Source organism: Cnephaeus nilssonii (assembly GCF_951640355.1).
Source record: "Cnephaeus nilssonii genome assembly, chromosome: 20".
Taxonomy (NCBI): Eukaryota; Metazoa; Chordata; class Mammalia; order Chiroptera; family Vespertilionidae; genus Cnephaeus; species Cnephaeus nilssonii.
The window spans coordinates 50,914,469-50,936,393 of NC_137091.1; the positions used below are offsets into that span (position 1 = coordinate 50,914,469).

At 50.4% G+C, this 21,925-nt stretch overlaps 2 protein-coding genes across 9 annotated transcripts in view; both read left to right on the forward strand.

Annotated features, from left to right (window-relative positions):
* LOC307092747 (uncharacterized protein) overlaps positions 1-21,925 on the forward strand; it is a 185,711-nt gene that overhangs the window by 145,503 nt on the left and 18,283 nt on the right. The window lies entirely within an intron of this gene.
* LOC307092750 (zinc finger protein 416-like) overlaps positions 298-21,925 on the forward strand; it is a 31,843-nt gene continuing 10,215 nt past the window's right edge. Inside the window, exons 1-3 of one of the 8 annotated variants that reach the window (XM_079760198.1) lie at positions 298-607; positions 7,501-7,666; positions 9,514-12,606. In XM_079760198.1, coding sequence (XP_079616324.1) covers positions 7,546-7,666; positions 9,514-11,408 — 2,016 coding nt within the window. In that variant the 5' untranslated portion in view covers positions 298-607; positions 7,501-7,545 and the 3' untranslated portion in view covers positions 11,409-12,606. The other 7 variants (XM_079760199.1, XM_079760204.1, XM_079760201.1 and 4 more) reach the window with 7 other exon arrangements.

Consider the following 21,925-nt stretch of genomic DNA (forward strand, 5'->3'; position numbering starts at 1 on the left):
CTTTATTACTTTTGTTATATTTTATCGATTTTTTTTTTAGAGAGAGGGCAAGGGAGGGGGATAGAGAAACATCGTGGATCAAAAAAAAAAACAAACCCAAAAAACAAAGGAGACATTGTGAAGCAGCCAGCAAGGAAGCCACAACACAGATATGTGCTCTGTCCAGGGATCAAACCAGTGACCTCATGCTTACTAGTCTCAGGATTTACCTTCAAACTACAGCAAACCTTATTCTCTGCAACTGAAAACACCGGTAGTAACGCACCGCTTCGGCTGGAGAAACTACATTACCCAGAAGGCCATGCGTCCAAAACGGCGGATTGAGCCAATGAGAGCCCAGGAAACGGGACGTTTCCATGATGCACATGAGTTTAGGGCGGGACTTCCGGCGTCCCCTCTAGGCTGTCAGGTGGCCTGTTTGGCGGATTCCACGAATTAGCGCGCCAGGTCCTGACGGAGGGAGCGCGGGCGGGTCGTCCCCGCTGTGCCAGGCGGCTCCCGGGCTCGTGCCGCCGCCACCGTCCGGTCCGGGGGCCTCCGGGCCTCGCAGGCCCCGCTCCGCCCGCAGAGTCCGACGGCGGCGGCCGCGCCGAGGCGCCCGGCGGAGGTGAGCGCGTCCCCCGGGCCTCCCCGCCGCCCCCAACCCCGCTGCCCGGGGCGGCGCCGTCCCTCCTGCGGCCCAGGCCCCGCGGCGGGACCGCTGGGCGCTCGGGGCTGACCCCGGTGTGACCCCCGGTGTGAGGGGGGGGGGTGGAGCTGAGGGTCCGCCGGGGGGGCCGCGCAGGGGCGGCGGAGGCGGAGGACTCGGGAAACTGAGGCCCAGTTCTGTCTGAAAGCAGCGGAGAAGGCGAGGGAGGTTGGGCGCGGGGCATTCTCCATTTTAACGTAAAAAACACTGAAACCTGTGAAGAATTGTGAGGGTTTGTGGGAGCCAAACTGGGGACGCGCCGGGAGCAGGACCTCGGGGACCGGGGTGAAGCTCCGGAGAACGGGCTCCCTCCGTGTTCACAGGGCGCGGTCAGAGGAGGGAGGGGGTGACCTGGCCCCCACCGGGCACGGACCATGGACCGGAGAGGCGGCAGCAGGCCCAGCGGGGGGAGGGGGCCCCGGGACTGGGAGGAAAGGAACACGGTGGGCGCATGCTTAGGCGGCGCAGGGACAGTCACACGATGGCAATGAAATAGGAAGGACTCCGTGGTCTGCCCTGGCGCCCCGCACCCCAGGTTGTGCCCCAAGGCGCCCAGAGAAAGGGAAGTGACAAGGTACCCAGACATTTCTCTTTTTTAAAAAAAAAATATATTTTATTGATTTAAAAAAAACTATTTTTTATTGCCCTAAAACCGGTTTGGCTCAGTGAATAGAGCACAGGCCTGCGGACTCAAGGGTCCCGGGTTCGATTCCGGTCAAGGGCATGTACCTTGGTTGCGGGCACATCCCCAGTAGGGAGAGTGCAAGAGGCAGCTGATCGATGTTTCTCTCTTATCGATGTTTCTAACTCTATCCCTCTTCCTTCCTCTCTATATAAAAAATCAGTAAAATATATTTTTTTAAAAAAACAAAACTTTTTTTTATTATTGACTTCAGAGAGGAAGGAAGAGGGGGAGAGAGAGAGAGAGAGACACATCAATGATGAGAGAGAATCATGGATCGGCTGCCTCCAGTACGCCCTGCACTGGGGATGGAGCCCTCAACCAGGCATGTGCCCTTGACCGGAATCGATCCCGGGACCCTTCAGTCCGCAGGCCGACGCTCTATTCACTGAGCCAAACCGGTTAGGGCTACCCAGACATTTCAAGGGTGTGTTACCATAGATGCAAAAAGGCAGCTCGGCTCAGTGAAGGTAAAGGCTGACCTTGTCAGGGAAGATAGCGGCCTAGGCGGTAACTGCCCACCATCACTGCGCTTAGTTACAGTTTCATTTCAGACCATCCTTTGTGGTGACCTTAGCTCTGCGTCTGCAGGACCGCCATGCCGGCCTCCCCTGAGCTGTCAGGTCAGCATGTGGCCCCTTTTGTCCACAACTTTCCTTCTCAGCGCTGGGCCTTGGATGGTTGTGAACACAGAGGGACATTGAGCCCCGACGGATGCGGGCCTCTCCTGGTCACGTGACCTCGGGCCTGAGCCCCTGGGTCCTGGCGGTGGGTGCCAGGCCCTCCACACACCTTTAGTCCCACAGGTCCCTGCAGGTGCAGAGCCGCTTAGGGGGCTGGGCTGTGGGGCTGATGTCAGGGACTCACACTCTTTTTGTTTTTATTTATTTTTTATTTTTTAAACTCCTGGTGACATCGGTAACAAAGACGTAAAGAATTTTTGGTGAGTTTATTTGAGCCAAACTGTCGACAGTTGCCGGGAAGCAGAATTTCCACGGATGGGGATAACGCTCCGGAGAATGGCGGTTTCTCACCGTGTTTTATACAATGACGTTCAAAGGAGGAGGTGGAAGTGGGTTCCACGGACTCCATTGGTGATAGATGAGGGAGGCGGGAGAAAGCAAAGCGGGGGGAGAGGACCTCTGGGATTGGATAGATGGTAAAATGATAGACACTCGCTTTATTGGCACGGGTGGGTGCAGGGCAGTTAATAGTCAACAATTAATATAACAATAAGGATGAGGGAACTCGTGGTCTCTGCCTTCACACTTGGGTTGTGCCCTGAGGGGTTCAGAAAAAGGGGAAGTTACCTGCTGTTCTGAAGGTACCTACCAATGCAACTAACTATGCCTTTGCCATTTTCTCTCTTTTTTTTAATATATTTAATTTTTACAGAGAGGAAGGGAGAGGGATAGAGAGTTAGAAACATCGATGAGAGAGAAACATCGATCAGCTGCCTCCTGCACACCCTCTACTGGGGATGTGCCCGAAACCAAGGTACATGCCCTTGACCGGAATCGAACCCGGGACCCTTGAGTCCGCAGGCCGACGCTCTATCCAGTGAGCCACACCGGTTAGGGCCGAAGCTTATCTTTTGAGACCTTATGTCCTTTTATAGCTAGCTGTTGTAATAGGTAAAAGGTGTCCTTTTGAGAGTTCAGTAATGTCTTAGAGCAGTGGTCGGCAAACTCATTAGTCAACAGAGCCAAATATCAACAGTACAACGATTGAAATTTCTTTTGAGAGCCAAATTTTTTAAACTTAAACTATATAGGTAGGTACATTGATATTAACTTAATTGGGGTACTCCTAAGCTGGCCTTTGCTAAAAACTCCAGGGGCCAAAGAGCCGCATGTGGCTCGCAAGGCGCAGTTTGCCGACCACTGTCTTAGAGTATAAGAGCAAATTATTTACATATTGAATTAGAGTGAAATCTTGTGAAAGTTCTAGAAAAAAATTGAAATCATTTAAGTCAGCTTTTAGTATCTAAGAAAATAGGTGGGACTTGCCTCATATACCTGGGGCATTACTGTTCAAGTACACTTGTGATCTTCCCAGGTGAAAGCAAAGAGGTATTTTTGTCTTTTTTTTTACAGAAATGCTGGAAAAGGCACTACATAAATCTATCACTGAAAAATATTAGCAATTCACAGGAAGAGCTGATAATAGGTTATGTGGATTTGGAACCATAGGGTACTTGGGAATAACTATAGTGATGAGATTCTGTACAAATCTCCATTCTTTCCCATTGAGCTTTAATGGAAGGATAGGAGAATTATAGGAACTTGTACATGGAATTAAAAGCCCCCTTTTAAAAGTAATTTTGTGTATTGGGATTGGTTCCAGGTGGTGCATTAAGGATATTGGTGACTGGAAAGGCCTCAAGTGGCACTGAATGTCTTTTTAAAATATATATATTTTATTGATTTTTTTACAGAGAGGAAGAGAGAGTTAGAAACATTGATCAGCTGCCTCCTGCACACCTCCCACTGGGGATGTGCCTGTAACCAAGGGTACATGCCCTTGACCGGAATCGAACCTGGGACCCTTGAGTCCACAGGCCGACGCTCTATCCACTGAGCCACACCGGTTAGGGCTGGCATTGAATGTCTTGTAAGGAATTTTCCGTCTTAAGATTCTGCTGGGGACGGAGCCCGCAACCTAGACCTGTGCCCTGACTAGGAATGAAACCATCCTCCCGGTGTGTGTGATGATGCTCAGCGAGCTGAGCCCCACCAGCCAGGTGTGAAAGGCACTTTAAGGTTCTTATTTCCCCAATTGGTTCAGCATCTGATTTCCGTATTTCTAAATACATTTCACCCCTCTCGAAAAAGGATGTGTGAGCATCATTGGTTAAAAAAAAAAATTAAAAAATCTTACCCTGTCAGGTGAATTGGGCCAGATTTGACTAGCAAAAATATATTTAAATTGCCCCATAACATTCCCAGTATAAAGGGGACAGGTTCTGATTAAAAAAAACAGATATTGGTTGATTAGGCAAGCTTTACTCCAGCTTAGTTAGGTGTGGTTAAGAACAGATAAAATAGCTGTGTTATTTCAAGGTCCTTGGTCATTTCCCCCTTTTTATGGTAATTTCAATTTTTCCTAAACTATTAATAAAGAGAAGGGGAAACACCTTGTCATAGTTCTCATGCTTCTGTTTGTTTGTTTTTTTCTTTCAAAATCCCATTTTAGTTTCCCATAATTCTTTAATTTAATTTTTTAAATTATGGTAATATATATATATATATATATATATATATATATATACATACACACACACACACACACACACACATATATTGCTTTCAGCGAGGAAGGGAGAGGGAGAGAGAGAGAGATAGAAACATCAATGATGAGAGAGAATCATTGATTGGCTGCCTCCTGCACAGCTCCTACTAGGGATGGAGCCCATAAGCCGAGCATGTGCCCTTGACCGGAATCGAACCCGGGACCCTTCAGAAAGCAGGCCAATAGAGCTATCCACTGAGCCAAACCGGCCAGGGCTCCCATAATTATTCTTAAGGTGAACAGACTTCCCTACTGGAGCTTTCCTGCGAACCTTGTTCGGTTATTCTCTGTTGCTTTTGCTCTCCAAAACCAGTGGGTATATTAATTGGAAGCGGTCAGAACAGCCAGAACTACTTGTTCTCACAGTGAAGCTCCTTTGTGGACCTATCCGGGCCCCAGAGGAAATTGGGGAACAGTTGCTGCCTCCTCTCCGGCCGAGACCAGCTTTTCTCCACGGGGTGTTGCAGTCTGGCGGGGGGTTTTGCTCATGGGCATAAGTGGTCTCCTGGGTAACTCACTGGGCACGGGGCAGAGAGCGGCCGGGCTGGGCCTGCCCTGCGGGTGAGGTGCAGAGAGGTGAATGGATACCAAGTGGCAGCACCCGTGCCGGAGGGCTGAGGGTGAAGCAAGGCCTAGTCAGGGAGGCCTTCAGAGCGGGACTCCAGGCTGCCTGTGTCCGTGTGGACCCTCAGTCAGCGTTCTCCTTGATCCTGTCGGAATCTGCCAGGCAGTGTCTGGTCCACACACGCTGGGGAACATGGAGAGGGCCACGGAGATGTCCGTGGTGCAGGGCAAGAGCAGGCAGGGGCCGTGGCGTGCAGGCGGGAGAGAGGAGTGGTCGGAAGAGCGACGTGCACGTGCAGAGAGAGCATGACGTCATGGCCACAGGGCCCTGGTAGTGACATCAGAGAGAATGAAGGACGAGGCCATGTCTGGCAGAAACAGTATAGACAGGCTGAGAGTTACCTGAGAAGGGGGCTGTTGATTATTGGTGTAAAGAAAAACAAAGATTTTTAAATGAAACTCTCTGTAGCCTGAAAATTATTTTGGAAGGAAATAAAGAGAAGTTTCCTTCAAACATCTGAAGAACTGTAATTAAAAGTCTATATATTTGGCCTCTTAAACTAAACTAAATAATTTGTGTTTTTGCCTCCCTGATACATTTTTATGTAAAGTTAAAGATTAATTGCAGAAACTTAATGTCATTTACTGTTCATAACCTAAGACAAATAAAGTTAAAGTTAGTAAATAAATTAACCTTATTTCAGACTAAAGTAAATTGGCTAATTGAAATAAATGAATATTCAAAAATAAAACCTTAATTGTACTGGACAAAAACTGTTTCTGAAGTATTAACAAAAACTTTTATTGATGGTTCATCTCATAGTAAAATTGCTAAACGTGCGATGAATCCAAAGCAGTCATATTTCTGTGCAAAAATAAAAGGTTATCAAGACCGCATTAAAAATTTTACAAAAGCCTCATAATAATACATTTTTAAAAAAGTAGGGGTGGGGGGGCTGTTGTGGTCCTACATGCCAGGTTCGAGAGCTGCCATTTATCTGCCCGGCTGCCCATCGCTGCTGAGGGCGGATACACTGATCAGTAGGACCTCGATGGGACAGCAGATGTCAGTGCCACCTGGGCTTGAAAATCTCCACTGGCGTGGGGGAGGGGGAGTGCTAAGCAGGGGTAAGTAAGGGCAGTGGTAAAATTAGAATCCTGGGAGATGACCAGAAAACAAGTTGACCTTGTCATGGGATGTTTGTGTTACCTCTGAAGTTGTTCTTCCGGGAATGTTGTTGTGTGAGAGAGGTGTGATTCAAAGAATTACTTGCAACCTGGCCAGCGTGGCTCAATGGTTAAGTGTCAACCTATGAACCAGGAGGTCACGGTTCGATTTCCGGTCAGGGCATATGTGCAGGTTGCGGGCTCAATCCCCCGTGTGGGGCGTGCAGGAGGCAGCCCATCCATGATTCTCTCTCATCATGGATGTTTCTGTCTCTCTCTCCCTCTCCCTTCCTCTCTGAAATCAATAAAAATATATATACTGAGTGGCCAGATTATTATGATCTCTGAAGGCATAATCTGGCCACTCAGAGTGTGTGTGTGTGTGTGTGTGTGTGTGTGTGTGTGTGTGTGTATACATATGTGTGTGTGTATACGTGTGTGTGTGTGTGTGTGTGTGTGTGTGTGTATATTAGAGGTCCAGTGCATGAATTCGTGCATGGGTGGGGTCCGGCCAGCCTGGCCAGGGGGAGCGGACATGGGCGGTTGGTCGGCTTGCCTGCTGGTCCAACTCCTGTTCAAGGGGGATATTTGCATATTAGCCTTTTATTATATAGGATATACACTGAGTGGCCAGATTATTATGCATTCAGAGATCATAATCTGGCCACTCTGTGTGTGTGTGTGTGTGTGTGTAATTATTTGCAGAGGACAGTGCAAACCGACAGCCTCAGGGCCCTGGGATTGGGATTTTAAGGTGAAGGATGGTGCCATGTTTTTTGTCTTGGAGGGACAGGGAGACCACTGGGTTATTGCCTGACAAGACCAGTATCAAATCACTCACCCCGTCTCTATGGCCAGCTTCTCTCTCTAAGCAATGTTTGTGACACCCACTGTATTCACATGATAAGAGGCATTTTGGCCGACATGCCAGGCCCAGAGCTCAGGTATCATCCATCCGGCCATTGCTGTTGAGGGAAGACACAGAATCAATGACTATAAGCAGAGCGCGACTCCGATGGTACCAAGGCCTGGACTCTTATGTGATGTGGGGAGTGGAGGGAGCAGATGGATGTGGAAGGTGGGGCTTATGACGAACTTGGAACCCTAGGAGAGAAGCTGACCGTGGACTGAACTGTGCCCATTACCTCAGGACATGGACTTTGAGGACGTGGCCATCGCCTTCTCTCAGGAGGAGTGGGGGCTCCTGGATGAGGCTCAGAGACTTCTGTACTGCGAGGTGATGCTGGAAATCTTTGCACTTGTGGCATCCGTAGGTAAGAGCTTCACATTCTCCCAGTCTTCTGAGGTGATGTTCTGCCTTCTCTTTTTCATTCCACATGTATCTTTGTGTGTCCCATAGCTAGATCATGGGCTCTGCTCATCTAAATCCACTTTCTTGTCATACATGCTGGGACTGCCAGTGCTGAGCTTGGTGGCATGCCCTGAACAAGGAATTCCCTGAGTGCTCGTGTGTGCCAAGCTGCTCTCGGCCTATGGTGCTGCTCACCTCTTGTGCCGCGCCAGCACAGCCAAGGGTTTGGCAAGCCTGAGGGAGGGCCGGTGAAGGATGAAGAAAAGACAGACAAAGAGAATAAGCTGGGTCTAGGTGGATCTTGTGTGCCTGGCTGAGGCCACAGAACAGATCCAGACTGCAAGCTGAGCCTTTATTTTATAGCCAGAGGTAAACAATGTAGTTGTCACCATAGTTACAATGTTCTTGTGAGTTTCACTTGTTTTGGCAGCGCTTGCTGCACCTCCCACAGCCCATTAGCTACCCAGGAAGGATCTAGGGGGTGTCACAAGATCAAGTTTAATTATGCTAAGAGGGCTGTGCCCTCTAAGCTCGGACTTGTTTGTGGCTTTGCCAAAAGGTCAGTCTGAGGTTTAACCCTATAACCGCTCCCTACAACCTCTGTCGTCTTTCATTAAAATTCGGATCATTCGGGTTCCGAGTAGTCATACAGTAGCGGTGCAGGGAGTTCCCTGGTTTTTTCACAGGGTAGACATGTAATCACGTCTCAGAGGCCTGGCTGAGCATGTCATAAGGGCCATGTTCAGATCATACCAAGAACAGCACCCCCGCCCCCGTGTCCAATAGTGTTTTGGTGCAAGTTCCATTGGCCACACCTCATTTCTGCCTTTCCTTCCCTATACTTGACACTTTTCTCTGACTGCTCATTCATCTGTGACTTCAGGGCTTCAGGCTTCCTTCATGTTTGCGGCCTCCTGGTGCCACCTGTTCTTCTGCACTGCTCCCTCTGCAGTGTTCTTCACCCATCACTTAAGCATGTGTTAGGAGGTTTGCATACATCCTTAAGGAGTCTTCAAATACCAGCTACTTATTTATTGAATTTTATTGGGAAAGGGACATAATCAACCGTTTACACAGCTTGTCCAGGTCACCAACAGACAAACTCTGCTGAACGCTGTTAGGAGAATGAGTTGGAGAGCCCGCTCTTGTTCCACGTGGTGCAGGCCATCTTTGTATTCCTTTTCGGGTGAGATCTACCCAATTTTGTGATCTTCAGAGGACCAGTACTGCACAGTAGCCTCTTTTTCAACCTGTTTCTAGGCTTCTTGGTTTTTTTGTTTTTTTTTAATATATTTTATTGATTTTTTACAGAGAGGAAGAGAGAGGGATAGAGAGTTAGAAACATCGATGAGAGAGAAACATCGATCAGCTGCCTCTTGCACACCCCGCACTGGGGATGCGCCCGCAACCAAGGTACATGCCCTTGACCGGAATCGAACCTGGGACCCTTGAGTCCGCAGGCCGACGCTCTATCCATTGAGCCAAACCGGTTTCGGCGATTTTTAAAAAAAATATTTTTATTGATTTCAGCGAGGAAGGGAGAGGGAGAGGGAGATATAAACATCAATGAGAGAATCACTGATGGGCTGCCTCCTGCACTCCCCCCTCTGGGGACTGAGCCCACAACCAGCAATTGAACTATTCCTGGTTCATAGGTCAATGCTCAACCACTGAGCCATACAGGTCGGGCAAGGCCCTTACTTTTAGACTATCCCATGGAACCAACGTATTACGTCTAACATCTTGCAGTGGGACTTGCCCCTCAGAGCAAAGTCCACAACCATTTCCTCAGCAATTGTCTGCTTTCAGGTTGTTGGCATAAGACGGAAGATGACGAGACCCCTTCTGAGCAGAGTGTGTCTGTAGAAGGAGAGTCACAGGTCAGGGCGTCTGAGACAGTTCCAGCAACCCAGAGGACCGGCCCCTGTGAGCGCTGTGTCCCAGCCTTGAAAGCTATTCTGCACCTGACTGAGGGCCAAGCAGCAGACCTTGAGCAGAGAGCCTTCTCCAGTGAAACACCTGTGAGGGGCTGCTGTTTCCCTGAAAACCCTCACCGGCAGCAGAGGGAAGCCGGTGCCGAGGAGCCCTGGGAAGAGGCCGTGGACAGGGCCTCGCGTGTGACCCGGTGCAGCTTCTGCGTATCAGGGGCACCTTCCGCCCGTGGGAAGCTTGGGGAGGGCTTCCCAGCCACCTCAGGCCTTCATCAGCACCAGGCCCCTTGTGATACTGAAGAGCCACACGATGGTAGTGAGAGCAGGCAGGCCTTTCCCAGTGGAGAAAATCGTCTCCATTCAGGTGAATGTGAAAAAGCTGCCAGCACACACCAGAACCTTGTTCAACGTCAAAGCGACTGTTCTAGAAAAGGGCTTTATGAGAGCAGCAAGTGTCAAAAAGCCTTTAGACAAATCTTTAACCTTCTTCAGCACAGAAGAGTTCACACCGAAGAAAGGTCTCATGACTGTAGGGGTTATGGAGAGTCCTTCAGCAACAACTCTGACCTCTCTGAACACCAGACAGATCGTACTGAAGAAGAACCGTATGAGTGCAGTATTTGTGGGAAATGCTTTAGACAACGCACGAACCTTACTCAACACCAAAGACTTCACTCTGGAAAAAATGCTTTTGAGTGTGGTGAATGTAGGAAGTCTTTTCGCTTCAAATGTTACCTCCGCATACATCAGAGAATTCACACTGGAGAAAAGCCTTATGAGTGTAGGGATTGTGGGAAGTCCTTTAGCCAAAGCTCTGCCCTTTTTAAACACCAGAAAATTCACACTGGTGAAAAGCCATATGAGTGTAGTGATTGTGGGAGATGCTTTACCTACAAATGTATCCTCATTAATCACCAGAAAATCCACACTGGAGAAAAGCCATATGAGTGCAGTAAGTGTAGCAAATCGTTCAGACGGCGCTCCCACCTTATTCAGCACCTTCGCGTTCATTCTGAAGCAAAGCCGTATGAATGGGGTGAATCTGGGAAGTCCTTTAGCGATACCTCCAGCTTCCTTCAACACAGTAGAAAAATACCTTATGGGTGTAGTGAATGTGGGAAATATTTTAGCTGCAAATCTGACCTCCTTAGACACCAGAGAGTTCACACTGGAGAAAAGCCATATGAGTGTAGTGATTGTGGGAAGTACTTTAGAGAAAGCTCTGCCCTCATTAAACACCAGAGAGTTCACACTGGAGAAAAGCCATATGAGTGTAGTCACTGTGGGAACTCTTTCAGCCAAAGCTCTAACCTCGTTAAACACCAGAGGGTTCACACTGGAGAAAAACCTTATGAGTGTAGTGACTGTGGGAAGTCCTTCCACCAACGCTCTGCCCTCACTCAACACCAGAGAGTTCACACTGGAGAAAAGCCGTATGAGTGTAGTGATTGTGGGAGATGCTTTAGCAACAAATGTATCCTCATTAATCACCAGAGAATTCACACTGGAGAAAAGCCGTACGAGTGTAGTACGTGTAGAAAATCATTCAGACAACACTCCCACCTTATTCAGCACCTTCGCCTTCATTCTGAAGAAAAGCCTTATGAGTGTGTCAAGTGTGAGAAGTCTTTCAGCAGTACCTCCAGCTTCCTTCAACACCTGAGTGTGCACTCTACAGAAAGGCCTTATCAGTGTAGTGAATGTGGGAAATCTTTTAGCTACAAATGTCACTTCATTAGGCATCTGAGAATTCACACTAGAGAAAAGCCTTGAGTGTCAATATTGTAATAAGTCCTTCATCCGAAGCACTAGACTCATTGAACACCAGAGAGTACACACTGCAGAACAGCCGCATGGGAAAGGTTTTAGGTGGAAATCTGACCTCGCTCTTCACCAGAGCATTCGTACTCGGGAAAAGCCATATGAAGGTGGTGAATGTGGGAAATTCTTTAGAGAACACCCCTGCCTTGTTTGACACCACCGAGTTCATTTGGCAGAAAACGCTGTGAGTGTGGAAAATGTTTTAACTAGAGGTCGGGCTTCCCTCAACACCAGGGAGTTCACACTGGAGAAAAGACCTTATGAGTGTAGTGTATGTGGGAGATATTTTTGCTGCAAATCCCACCTCTTTAAACACCAGAGGGCTCAGAGTGGAGAAAATCCTTAAATGTGCTGAGGATGTTTTATTTCCTCACTCAGTGGAGCAACACTGGAGGAAACTCTTTGAGAACTCTTCATCTGAATTTAAACATTTTTTAGTGGAACATACACTGTGCTGGATTTCTCAACAGTTTCAGGGGATCCAGCCAGCCACCTGGGCATGTGCCCTGACCTGGTGCACAGGTCAATGCTTAACCACTGAGACTGGCTGGGCACTAGTGCGCCTTTAATGAGCTGCATTGCACTTGCTAAGGTGCCCAGGGCTAATACCGGATTGATGTCAATTTTTGTGGCTAAAGATTTCAAAGAGGAAGGAGGAGAGAGATAGAAACATCAGTGATGAGAAAGAATCTTGTATCAGCTGCCTCCTGCACACCCCCTACTGGGGATTGAGCCTGCAACTGGGGCATGTGCCCTTGACTGGGATTGAACCCAGGACCCTTCAGTCCACAGGCCGATGCTCTGTCCACTGAACAACACCGGCCAGGGCACTCTGTTACTTCTGCTTGACAGCATCCTCATTCCTTTCACTCTGACTAGAGAATGGACCCAAACCAGCCGACAAGCGTTACTTGTGTGGCTTTTATTAGATGGTGTGTGTTTAAGTCTATTGACCTATGTGCAGCACTCACCTCTGTGCTCACTGAAAGATGGCTTATTAAAGTGTTAATGTTTTATACAGTTGGTTCAATATTTCTTGTGTAATTTAAAATCTCGAGTTGTCCCTGAATAATCCAAATGTCTACAAAACAGACATGTGTAAAAACTATACTTCCTGCTCCTTTGACTTCTAATGAGACCCTTCTAAGTTTGCCAGATAAATAGAACATTGGCCTTTCATAGTTGCAACTTTAGCAGTTCATGAATTCCACTTTCTTTCAGTCTTTTTATAAAATTACTAGAGGCCTGGTGCACGAAATTTGTGCACGGGGCGGGGGGTTGTCCCTCAGCCCAGCCTGCACCCTTTCCAATCTGGGACCCCTCAAGGGATGTCCGACTGCCCGTTTAGGCCCGATCCTACTGGGATTGGGCCTAAATGGGCAGTCGGACATCCCTCTCACAATCCAGGACTGCTGGCTCCCAGCTGCTCACCTGCCTTCCTGATTGCCTCTAACTGCTTCTGCCTGCCAGCCTGATCACCTCCTAACAACTCCCCTGCCAACCTGATTGATATCTAACTGCTCCCCTGCCAGACTGATTGCCCTAACAGCCCTCCCCTGCAGGCTTGGTCACCCCTAACTGCTCTCCCTTGCAGGCTTGATCTCCCCCAACTGCCCTCCCTTGCAGACCTGGTCCCTCCCAACTGCCCTCCCCTGCTGGCTTGATCTCCCACAACTGCCCTCCCTTGCAGGCCTGGTTCCTTCCAGCTGCCCTCCCCTGGTGGCCATCTTGTGTCCACATGGGGCCAGGATCTTTGACCACATGGGGGCAGCCATCTTGTGTGTTGAAGTGATGGTAAATCTGCATATTACTCTTATTAGATAGGATAGAGGCCTGGTACATGGGTGAGGGCCAGCTGGTTTGCCCTGAAGGGTGTCCTGGATCAGGATGTGGGTTCCCTTGGGGCATGGGGTGGCTTGGGCAAGGGGCCTGTGGTGGTTTGCAGGCCAGCCATGCCCCCCAGCGACCCAAGCGGAGGCCCTAGTATCTGGGATTTATTTATCTTCTACAATTGAAACTTTGTAGCCTTAAGCGGAGGCCTGGGCCGGCCAGGGTGTGCCAAAAGCTTGGCTTCCTCCATCCCCGGGGAAACCCAAGCCTCCCTCCTGCTCTCTCCATGGTCGCAGCCATCTTGGTTGGGTTAATTTACATACTTGTTCCTGAGTGGCTGGTGGGCGTGGCCCGTGGGTTTAACAGATTGATGGTTAATTTGCATATTACACTTTTATTAGATAGGATTAACCTGCCAAGAAGCCAAAACCCCCAAATAAAAAGTTTTAATCTTCCTTTTATAATGTATATGTGTATCAAAACACAGCATATCTATACTAATAAAAGGGTAATAGGCTAATTAGACCAGATGTCCTTCTGGACAAAGCTACTGTGGCGGGGGCCAAGGCAGAGGCGGTTAGGGGCGATCAGGTCGGTAGGGGAGGGCAGTTAGGGGCAATCAGGCCAGCAGCGGAGCAGTTAGGTGGCAATCAGGCTTGCAGGGGAACAGTTAGGGGCATCAGGCCAGTGGGCAGGCTAGCAGTTAGGGGCAATCAGGCAGGCAGGCAGGCTAGCGGTTAGGAGCCAGCGGGCCTGGATTGCAAGAAGGATGTCCAACTGCCGATTTAGGCCTTATCCCTGTAGGTCTGGCAGTTGGACATCCCCCAAGGGGTCCCATATTGGAGAGGGTGCAGGCCGGGCTGAGGGACACCCCCTCCCATGCACCGGGCCTCTAGCCTATCTAATAATAGACAAATATGCAAATTGACCACACCTCCGACACACCCACAAGCCACGCCCACCATCCAATCAGATCGAGTATGCAAATTAACCCAGACCAAGATGGCTACAGCCACAGAGAGCAAGGTTTCTTAGGTAACAGAGGAAGCCAAGCTTTCTGCCAGCCGTTGCAGTCCTAAGCCTCCACTCAAGCTACAAAGTTTCAATTATAGAAGGTAAACAAATTCAAACAAATGGCGGCAGAATGGAGCTTGAGAGAGCAGGCCAGGGTTGCCACCGGCAACAGGGGAAGCAAAGCTTTCCGCACACCCTGGCCAGGCTCACTCGCTTAAGGCAACAAAGTTTCAATTATAACCCCAACACAAATGGCTGCGGGACTTGGAGGGAGCCCCAGGCTTGGCTCTGCTCCAGGCTACAAAGTTTCAATTGTAGAAGGAAAATAAATTCCAGATACCAGGGCCTCCGCTTGGGTTGCCAGGGGGCGTGGCCGGCCTGCACACCACAGGCCCCTCGCTCAGGCCGCCCCACGCCCCAAGGAATCCCCACCTGATCCGGGACACCCTTCAGGGCAAACCAGCTGGCCCCCACCCCTGTACCAGGCCTCTATCCTATCTAATAAAAGAGTAATATGCAGATTGATCATCACTGCAACACACAATATAGCTGCCCCCATCTGGTCAAAGATCCTGCCCCCATGTGGACACAAGATGGCCAGCAGGAGAGGGCAGTTGGGAGGCACCCAGACTGCAAGGGAGGGCAGTTGAGAAGGACCAGGCCTGCAAGGGAGGGCAGTTGGAGGTGATCAACCCTGCAGGAGAGGGCAGTTAGGGGTAACCAGGCTGGCAGAGGAGGGAAGTTGGGGGCAAACAGGCTGGCAGCAGAGTGGTTAGGGGGTGATCAGGCTGGCAGGCAGAAGCGGTTAGGGGCAATCAGGAAGGCAGGCAGGCAAGCAGTTGGGAGCCAGCAGTCCTGGATTGTGAGAGGGATGTCCGACTGCCCGTTTAGGCCCGATTCCTGGGATCGGGCCTAAACGGGCAGTCGGACATCCCTTGAGGGGTCCCAGATTGGAGAGGGTACAGGCTGGGCTGAGTGACAACCCCCCTCCGTGCACGAATTTCGTGCACCAGGCCTCTAGTTATATTATAAATATCTTACAGGTTTGTCAATTATGTCTCAATGAAAGTGAAAAAAAGATTAAAATTACAGCCACAGAAAGTCATAATCTCAAACAACATTGAGAAAAGAAGCAATGGAGGAAAATATTTTTATTCATCACAAAGAATAAAAATAATATACCTGTTAATTTATTTTCCCTTGAAGAGAATACACTTTTTATTTGGAGAAGTAAGATATTATTTATCAAGAGTTCCTCTTGTGGAATGATCAGTAGTGCGCCATCAGCGGTCATATATATTTTGTTCATCCTCACCCAAAGATGTGGAAGGCAGGAAGAGAGAAACACCTTTGTGTGTGAGACACATCGATTGGCTGCTTTTGGCAGAGTACCTACATTTATTTTATTTTAAATATTACTATTATTTAAAATCCTCACCTGAGGATATTTTTCCATTTACTTTTAGAGAGAGTGGAAGAGAGAGGGAAAAGATAGAAAAATATCCATGTGAGAGAAACACATCGATTGGTTGCCTCCTGCACATGCCCCGACCAGGGCCCGTGCCGGCGAGGAGCCTGCAATTGATGTACATGCCCTTGACCAGAATCGAAACCGGGACCCTCAGGCCAACACTCTATCCACTGTGCCAAACCAGCTAGGGCCTCATTGAAGTTGTAAATACAATTTCATAATCACCAATGTGAAACAAGTCTTCTAGGGCTAAAAATCTTGTGATTTTTGGAAATTCTGCTCAAACATCTTGCCTTTTTATTTTTTTGTTTTCTAATTGATTTCTATTATATGCAAGTCATTCAGTCAGATAGTCACAATTTTTTCTACTATTCTGTGTTGCAATTGTTAATAATTTTATTTATTTATTTAAGGGCACATGCAATGGTTAATTTTTTATTTATTTAAGGGCACATGCATAGGTTGTGGCTCAATCCCCAGTAGGGGGTGTGCAGGAGGCAGCCGATCAATGATTCTCTTTCATCATTGATATTTCTCTCTCTCTCTCCCTCTCCCTTCCTCTCTGAAATCAATAAAAATATATTTTTTAAAAAAACTTCAGTGAGAAAGTACTACAGATGAAATCACAATGTGAAGGTTGGGCTCCGCTTAACTCGGACTTCACTGTCCCCTAAGAACAATGCTCAGTAGCTTCTCTTTCTCCCTCTCCTCTGCTCCTTCCTCAGAGGTGATTCTACTGCTGTCTTTGAATAACTGGAGGATGCTTTTTCCATATTTTTATTTTTAAAATATTTTTATTGATTTCTGAAAGGAAGGGAAAGAGAAACATCAATGATGAGAGCGAATTGATCGGCTGCCTTTTGCTCGCCCCCTACTGGGGATTGGTCCCGCAACCCCCGCATGTGCCCTTGACTGGAATTGAACCTGGGACCCTTCAGTCTGCAGGCCGACGCTCAATCCACTGAGCCAAGCCAGCTAGGGCTCCATTTATTTTTTAAAAGACAATGGAAGGGTGGAGGGGTTGGGAAGAGAGAGTGTCACATCGATTGGTTGCCTCCTGCATGCAAGACCAGGGATCAAACCTGCAACCCTCCCGTGCACTGGCTGACACCGTAACCATTGAACCAAGCTGGCCAGGGCTACATAACGATTACTCACGGCTTTCAGTTCATTGTCTTTCACTTTTCTTGTTCTGCCATACCAGTTCCTCATGCACAAGAGCCCCAGCAGTCACCAGAGAAATGACCCTCCTCTCCCTGGGAGACGAGCTGAGAGGACGGTGCTGGGATGCCCACTGTGTCCATGTGCTCTGCCTGAGAGCGCTAGAGCCACTAGCTCACACCCAAACTCAGAGATGAGTTGCTCTTCGTTTGAGAAATATGTCAGATTACCAATAAAAGTAGAATATATATTAAAATAGTGAGTAGGAAAAAGTGGGTAAGTAGTGTTGTTCTATAGATTGGACACCTTCACCGGGGGTACTTGCAGGAGACATGTTTTTAGGGGAACCAGAGGCAAAGATGGCTTCCTGTCCTCCAACATACAAGCAGACTAAATCTTTCCACTTGGAACCGGACAACCAATGGGCCCGGGCTGCCTCTCCCCACTTGAGCCAATTCAGCAGCCGCCCGGTGGAATCCTGTATTGTTAGGGGCAGAAACGGAATAGGTTGGGGACCACCTACAAGGATAAGAAATAGGGATCCTGCTCTGTTAACCATGACGGTTCTGTCCGGATTAGAGAAAGCACATGCCAGCCTGGCTGGCAGCTGTCCGCCCTGGCGCATGGGAGCTCCCATCGGAATGCGGTCTGTCCTCCTTCCCAGACCTGCCCGTCATTATGGAAAGATGGACAGCCTCGTGGTCCTAGTCCTGGAGGCACCTGCTCTTTCCCACCCCAGCCCGCTACCTGTAATCTGGTCCCGCGGCTCCAGGAGGCGCCCGCTCTCTGTCACTACCCCACCCCCTCCAGTCCGCGTCACTTGTGACCTGTGATGATTATCCCGAGCCCACTTCCCCAGGCCTGGAGTTCCTACTTCCCCACGCAATCTTGTCCTTCCACCCAGTATAAGCAGTTGGCTTACGGTGGGGTGCAGAGCAGATTTTTGTGGATGACGTGTTGTTCCCCCATACTGCCAGCAGGACTGGAATAAGTGCTCATATGTGACTCAACCCTGTCTCTGCTGAATTGGCTGAAGTGGTGACAGGCAGCCCGGACCACTTGGTTGTCCCGTTACAATATGAGCTCTGCAACCCCGCCCCTCCATAAGCCGGCTGCTTATATTGGGTAGAAGGACAAAGATTACACGGGGAAGTAGGCAAAAGGAATAAGGAGGGGGATGCATGATGGGTATAATGGTTACAGTTTACCCGCAATGCCTGCTGGGGGTTTGCGAAGGGCTGGCGCCTCTGGTTTCTGCAGCGAGGCTGTCCATCTTCCCATCACAACAGGCAGCTCCCGGATGGAGAGGAGGGGCCACATTTCCAGGTGCGCTCCCAGGTCCGCCTGCGACTCCCAGCCAGGTTAGAATGCGCCTGTGATCAGGACAAGACAATCACGGCTAAGAGAGCATAATTCACATTTCTTATCCTAATAGCCGGCCCCCCGCATTTTATTTCTGCTCCTGACTGACCATACAAAGTCCACTTGAGCTTCTGACCCCATGCATCTGAACGGGCAGAAGGTAATGAACACATCCCGGGAGGAGTGGATGCCTGTTGTGGCCGGATCAGAATCTGGCCATTTGGCTCTGTGACCGTTGGGAATAACAAGTCCTAGTTTTCGCTTCAGGACACAGTCTGAGCCTCACGGAGTCTGAAATAATGTCTCCAAACTAGCGGCCAGTTGCAGACAAAACTCTCCAGAAACGTGGGAACCGCCACTGGAAACTGGAGTCGTCATCTCCCGGCGCCACCCGCGGTGGCCAAACACCTTTTTAAAAGCCCAGGACTGAGACTCTACCGCCGCCCCTGGGCGGCTGAGGAAACTACAATGCCCAGGGTGCAGCGCGCCCAAGGGTAGCAGGGTTGAGCCAATGAGCGACTAGAACGGGCGTCTTGGGGCGTGCACATAGGGTGAGGGCGGGACTTCCGGCAGCCTCCTCCGGGCGGTTGTTTTGATCTCTCCATCCCGTTCGCCGGGTCTGAGTGTCCGTGGGGCACGGAGGCCCCCGCCGAGGCGCGGAGGGAGTGGGGGGTTCCCCGCTGTGCAGGGGCGGGTCCGGGGCGGGGCGGGAGGTGACGGGGGCCGGGGGGGGGGGGTTCACTCTCCCGGATGGAGCCTCGGGGCTTCGCGGAGTCCGCTCGCCCACAGAGTCCGATGGCGGCGTCCGCGCCGAGGCGCCCGGCTGAGGTGAGTGCAGCCCGCGCGGGGGCGCCCGTCCCCTCCCGCGGCCCGGGCCCCGGTGTCCAGGGCTGAGGCGCTCTTGGGTGACCCCCTGGGACACCCGCTGTGACGGGGTAGCCGGGTGACTGGCGGGGGGTCCGCCGAGCCGGGAGGGTTCGGGGAACGGAGGCCACGGAGACCCTGGCGGCGGAGCGCATGGGGGCAGCGGCCCCGGGGACACCACGGCTGCGAGGTCCGGTCAGGCCGCACAGAAAGCAGCCAACGAGTACATCCGTGTGGCCACAAATCCATGCCTCCTGCTCCCCCCCCCCCCCCCTCCTCCTCCTCCTCCTCCTCCTCCTCCATGAATGAAACATTTAAAAAGCATCCAAGAAGCCCTGGCCAGTAGTCCAGTGGTTAGAGCGTCGGGCCCCAGACCCAAAAGGTCGCAGGTTCCCCAGTCCCGGTGGGGCCCCTGTGGGAGGCCGCCAACCCACGGGCGTCTCTGTCGCCTGCATGTTTTTCTCTCTCTGTTACCCCCACACACACACACACACTCCCTCTCACTCTCTCTAAATATCAATGGAAAAGATATCCTCCGGTGAGGGTTTTGTTTTGTTTTGTTTTTTGTTTTTAAGCATCAGAGAAGGTGAGGTGAAGTTCAGCCTGAGGAGTTTTACTTTTATTCTCAGGACGCTGGGGCCCTGGGAACGTTGGAGGGATGCGAACAAGAGGGACGTGGTGTGAGGCAGGGTCCTAAAGATTTCCCCAAACTGCCCAGAGGGAGACAGGCTACAAGAGAGGACAGCAGTGAGGGACCGGAAGAGGAGTCCTGTAGGCGGTAAGGTAACTGGCAGGTAGGTCACCCGGCCCGGGGCTGGGCCAGGGCCCTGAGCCGCCTGAGCCCTGGGTCCTGGCGGTGGGTGCCGGGCCCTCCACAGACCTTCAGTCCCACAGGTTCCTGCAGGTGCAGAGCCACTCGGGGGGCTGGGCTGTGGGGCTGATGTCAGGGCCTCTCACTATCATGACCTCTGAGATAGTCGTGTTCCTCTTCCAGCCCCGGGACCTGGGGACCTTGGACAGGCACCAAGCAGAGGATCTGAAGTCCAGGTCTAAGGTGGCAGGAAGTGGTTTCAGTTTTGGGCAGCGTGTGGGTGAGAGCTGGGCCGTCCTCTCAGGCATCGGTGCCCGAATGTGCAGTGGCTTGGAGGGGAGGCTGAGCAAGTCCAGGCACCTGCAGGTGTCCTTTCCTTCCCATGGGAACTGGGGACAGTGGGACCGGAGTCAGGTCTAGAGCAGCTTTGTGACAAGTTGGGTGTCTGTCTGCAGGTGATGGGGCCGTGGGAGATTGGCAGCCATGGAGGCAGGTGACTGACCCAGGTCTCAGGCTCCCTGTGGCTGCAGCATGGAGAGCAGTGTGGGCGTGACCAGGGAGAGGTCATAGTTGGGGTGAGTGTGATGGTACCTGAGCCCTAATGGTGGCCATGGAGGTGGGACAGAGTTGGATTCTGGATCTGTGTTTTAGGTGTGGCCACCTATATTTTCTTCTCTCTCTTTTTTTTGTTTTTGTTTAATTTTTATTGATTGATTTAGAGAGAGAGAGAAGGAGAAAAATATCAATCTGTTCCACTTATTTAGCATTCATTGGATGATTCTTGTATGTGCCCTGACCTGGGATCAGGATGATGCTCTAACCAGCTGAGCTGCCTGGCCAAGGCCCCCACCTAAAATTTTTTTTTAAAATACATTTTTATTGATTTCAGAGAGGAAGGAAGAGGGAGAGAGAGATAGAAACGTCAATGATGAGAGAGAATCATTGATTGGCTGCCTCCTGCACACCTCCTACTGTGGATCGAGCCCTCAACCCAGGCATGTGCCCTTGATCGTAATTGAACCTGGGACCATTAAGTCCATAGGCCGATGCTCTATCCCCTGAGCCAAACCGGTTAGGGCTACGTTTTCTTCTTTCAACTTTGACAGAGAGAGGTAGGAATCAAGGATGCCTTGAAAATTTGGTTTTAGCAGCCAGAGGTATGGAAGCACCATCGACTGTGATGGGAAAATCCGCAGTAGTTAGAGTAATTGTTATTGGAAATGTTAGGAGTTTTATTTTTGGTTTATTAAGGGTATGAGATACTTCAGAGAGGAGTGCATGGGCATCTGTAACTCTGAGGAGTTCAGGATGGACGTTTCTCTCAAAGGTAGTGGGGAGTGTATGGTTCAGGCAGGCGCTGTAGAATGCTTTAATACGGGGAATCCTGGTCATGATGATAATGGTAACCTTTCTTGTTGTTGTTAATCCTCACCCAAGGACACTTTTTTCCATTGATTTTTAGAGAGTGGAGGGGAGGGGGAGAGGCAGCGATAGAAACATCCATGTGAGATATAATGATTGGTTGCCTCCCGCACACACCCCAACTAGGGCCTGGGGTCTTGCCTTTTGACTGGAATCAAACCTGAGGCCCTTCCATCCGCTGGCTGACGCTCTATCCACCGAGCCAAACTGGCCTGGCCAGTAATTGTCATCTTAACCCAGGAAGAAGACGGTGGGCCTGGGGACGGGTTTTCTCCTGGAGCCCGATGGGGGGGGGGGGGAGCGGGGGGGACTCACAGCACAGAATAGGGACACAGTGGTATGTAGAGGGTGGGGGAAAGAATATGGTTCAGCAGGTGGCCATGGCCTTCCAGGGCTGAGTGGACGTCCGACGGAGTGGAGGTGGAAGAGGAACTCACACAAGGTGAGACCGAGGGTCAGGTCCACTGCTCTAAGACTCACTGGGACGTGGCTGTGTCCCCTGGTGCGGCCTGCGGTGTGGGAGGAGGCTGGCTG